Raw genomic sequence first — 4,313 nt, forward strand, 5'->3', positions numbered from 1 at the left:
GGTATTTGAAGAAGACAGGGTTCATTTGATATCACTACTTCCTTCAAATCCAAAACCAACCGATAAGGTGATTTCACTGGTTCCACGTTTTACTGGCTTTGGATTCACGGAGTTAATTAATCGCTATCTAAAGCCAAAAGTTGAATAATCAATGAATCTCATTAGATTATTCCTGACTTTGCGCATGTACGAGTACTTGTGGTTCGAATTTTATGTTTCTTATTTTATTTTAGTTTACTTTCGGACCTTGTAGTGTACTTCCGGTCTAATTCATAGAATGAAATATGCGAATTTCCAGCTGTACTTACTATTCAATAGACAACCTTTGGTTATAAAAATTTCTCCTATGTGTTATATCTTTTCCGAAACGATGTGCAACCAAACCTACATGCACATACACACTCTCCATGACACTCAACACTAACAAACGCAGGCATTAACTTTTTTGACCTGCCTCATTTATTTATTACCTTATATTACTAAATAATCTATTCTGAATTCTATTGAATGACTAAAAAGAGACTCGAAAATATAGCGTAAATAACTATTTGGGTATTCTGTGTTAGCTGGGGTTCGATTTATATTCTTTTATATTTTAAAAAAGGATGGTCTTCCCTTACAAAGACATAATCGGTTGTTTCCATTAATTTTTACGACGTCAGAAATTCCCAAATGCGATCAATTTTCTTTCCAACAGGTTGTCCCTTACAAGAAAAAGAAGTGAATTAAGAGAAATTTACACACACAAATTGAGAGTGTATTCACAAATAAATTGATTATATTGATTCAATATGTACTGGAAAACGCAAAGAGAAATATAGAACCATAGGTGCTTAGAATAAAAAGATAAAGAAACCGGATCAGTTGTGTGCATCGTCCGAAAGGAAAATTGAAGGCGCTGGGCAATATAACATAAATTCATAATGAACACTACATATTCACTTTACGTTTACAGGTCAAATAAACCTTGTCTTATCGGGCAACAAATGTAAAGCCTATTTATTATTTTCGTATTTAAATGTAGGGAATAAAAAGAAACCAGTCTTGTATTTCATATAGTATAGTTCGAAATACCTCAATAGTGACTGATATCCTGAGATGTTTGATTGTTCTTGAACATTACATGTCCACCAATTTTTTATTAATGGAGTACTACAGGTTGTGTACACAACTTCTTGTATTTCTTTTTTTTATTATTGTATAACTCCAATGAGTAAATTATTCACAATGCATGAGATCTAAACTTAGAGTTTGGGAGTTATAATAAAACAGAAGTTATTTTTCATTCAGACATTTTAGTTAAAGATGTCAAAACCAAAACAGCACATTTTATAGTAAGTTTTTGAAACATACGAACATTTTATTTATTTATTTTTATAATTTATAATTTTATAAATCATGTTATACATTCATAGATAGTTTCAATCTCCCTACAAACATTATCACATCCAGAAGTGCGCGATGAATGCAATATACCCATATTCTCATACTTTAATTAAACTTATTGGCAGTTAATGTACAAGATAAATTGGCTGCAGTGTCAGCTGAACGTTAAATTGGAGTCGTCTATCACATGAATGTGATGGTGAATTAGATTCATAAATGAACAATGCTTGCTTCATTTATCGACTTATGATGGGGTACTTTTTTCTTGTTATACTAATACTTGGTAAGTAAAGCACTTTTATTAGTTAAATTGCATACTTTAATATACACACTTGTTATGTCTACTTCCTAACAAGAGAAGAAACTTGGTTTAAACTGGTACTATTAATTTGACAAAAAAAGCTTTTTACATGTTATCAACACACAAATACTAAAAGACACTAATTTCTCTTGTAACGGGCAGAGTGTAACACATAGAAAAAAATAAATAGTTAATTGAAAATAATGATTGAATTAAAAAAGGTAAATTACTGTTCAATAATATGACAGGTTCTGCATTGTGATTTCATTTAGTTTCACTTAAGTAATTGGCTTAACGTTAACGAAGCCTATCACTTCAGAGGAAAATTTAATTTACGATTGCCTGTCTGTAAGACCTCTAGAGCAAACAGACATATAGACGTGAAATGTTGCGTGATGATGCAAATTACGTCATATGATGGTATATATTACTCCATAGGATTTGGTTGAGCTTTAGCGAACATTCTTACATCTTTCTTACGGCTATCCATGATAGGAACGAGAAACTTGTGAAATAAATAATTTTGTAAACAAACTGAACACAAATTATATGATATTGACATATTGCATGCAACCAAACTATTCGTATATATCTTGGAAGAATTGTATCTATGCATTTATATATTTCTACATATTTCTACTATATTGTAGGTCCACTATGGGATTTTGCTGGGCGTCATTGAAACCAGTAGTCTGGCATAATTTGTATAATATCTGCCGGGGGATGTAGAATGTATTTTCTGTATGATTGTTTCTCTGCTTGTCTATTCCCAAGACTTCTCAAGAATGAAATGAGTTATATATAGACTGTTCTTACAACCTTTTCGAAGTCTGTTAGGTGCTCACTTCTATTTATATAGTATAGTTATATTTTTTAAGATGAATTAAGATGAAGAACGTGTTATTGAGGTTAAGTCTTTACATTTCTTGATACTTATCCGACATTTAAATAAATTGAGGTAAAAATTATGTCTATAAAGTTTACAAAAAACTACCAACAGTTACAAAACGGCTAAATTCTAACGGTTTTATGTAGTTCTGCACTTGCATGTGTATTTAAAAATGTCTCCTAACATCACTGAGGTGATGATACATAGTCATTTGCAGGATAAATAATTGTTCCGTCTAATTCAATATTATCTCTGTAATCATTTGACACTAACATTTGTATCCGGATTGGCCTTATATGCCTTGTACACACTCATAACTTTTGACTTTTAGGTGGCGTTCCTTCCCTGAAAGGAAGTCCGGGACTATTTGCACGAATCAGAGAGTGGCTAGAGACAAGAAGGGCTTGTCGCTGTGACTGCCCCGTTTATTTTGACACAGTTTGTGGATTTGACCATGACAACGGGTACGTTCTGGCTGACAATATGTGCCTCATGCTGAGACACAATCAATGCCACAAGACAAGTAAGTTTTAGGGGAAGTAACTGTTCTAACTATTACTCATTATTATTTCATTCCGGACTGCTTACCATAATAAGTGTTAAAACTATTTTTGAGCTATGTTCAAAGATCCAGCACTGTTTGTTATTGAGTTAAAGCTAACACAATATTACTTTTTCTATATCATCAATGAACATATATCATATGTACAATGTAACCTGTTCTAAATTTTCTATTTGATAATGTATACTATCATTAGTAATGTTTACTAGCTTTTTGTTAGTCACAGAACAATAAGGATATAAGTCAAACCTTTTTAAATAATCTTTTACATTCTTATTTTGAAACTCATAACGCAGTAAACATGTAAATAAAATTATGTCAAGATATTTTAAAATATTATGTTACGACAAAGTTGGAAATTTTGTCTGACTACATAAATCGTTTACTTTAGTCCTTAAAATATCAATAAAGGTATATATTTATCATTTTTTCAGATTACGTGATAGTAGATGATTCAATTTGTGAAGATTTGCTCAACTTTACTCAACACTTTGTACCACCTTTACTGATTCGAGTTACTAAAATCATTCTATAGGTTTATGTTTGATAATAATACTATGTCGTCAATGAAAAATATGTTGTTTCTTTATTTAACTCCTTTATCCATAAACTTATACATTTATGCGGTTTAACTACGAACACCAACACTTTTTAATTATTACTCTTCAATAACCTTACGCATAAGACACAGCCAATGTTGCGGTAAAGACCCATTCAATGAAAAGTTTTATGATACAATGTGCAGTTGGAACTTAACCAAATTTCATGCCACACAAGTGATAGTAACCACATCGTCTTATCTAAAAGTATACATTTTTTGTGGTTTAATAGGGCAATACATCTGACAAAATATGATTAACAATCTCATGCCATTTTTAATATACTAATACTTCTGAATGCGAAGAGTATGAACCAGAAGTATAACTTTGTCCGTTACTTGTTATACATTCTAAAATTGACAGTTGATTGATAAACAATCTTGTTTTCTGATTCAACTTATATAGTTTGGTCACTTAACTTTTCTTAATATGGACTGTAGTTACACAGTTTTAGACACATTTAATAATCAATTTTCAAGACTTGAATTTATGAGACATTTTAATATTTAATATGGCGTATTAACATGTAGAAAAGATACGGGAAGTTCTATTATCGATTCTTTACGTTTCAAGAAT

General features: G+C 31.0%; 1 protein-coding gene across 1 annotated transcript; it reads left to right on the forward strand.

The window, feature by feature from the left end:
* Positions 1 to 1,519: 1,519 nt before the first annotated feature.
* On the forward strand, positions 1,520 to 3,712 carry LOC124357265. The gene is made up of 3 exons (XM_046808838.1): positions 1,520 to 1,669; positions 2,908 to 3,099; positions 3,573 to 3,712. Exons 1-3 carry the CDS (start codon positions 1,603 to 1,605, stop codon positions 3,671 to 3,673), a joined length of 360 nt encoding a protein of 119 aa, XP_046664794.1. The 5' UTR covers positions 1,520 to 1,602; the 3' UTR covers positions 3,674 to 3,712.
* Positions 3,713 to 4,313: the final 601 nt, after the last annotated feature.

This window comes from Homalodisca vitripennis, chromosome 3, assembly GCF_021130785.1.
Source record: "Homalodisca vitripennis isolate AUS2020 chromosome 3, UT_GWSS_2.1, whole genome shotgun sequence".
In the NCBI taxonomy this organism is placed as follows: Eukaryota; Metazoa; Arthropoda; class Insecta; order Hemiptera; family Cicadellidae; genus Homalodisca; species Homalodisca vitripennis.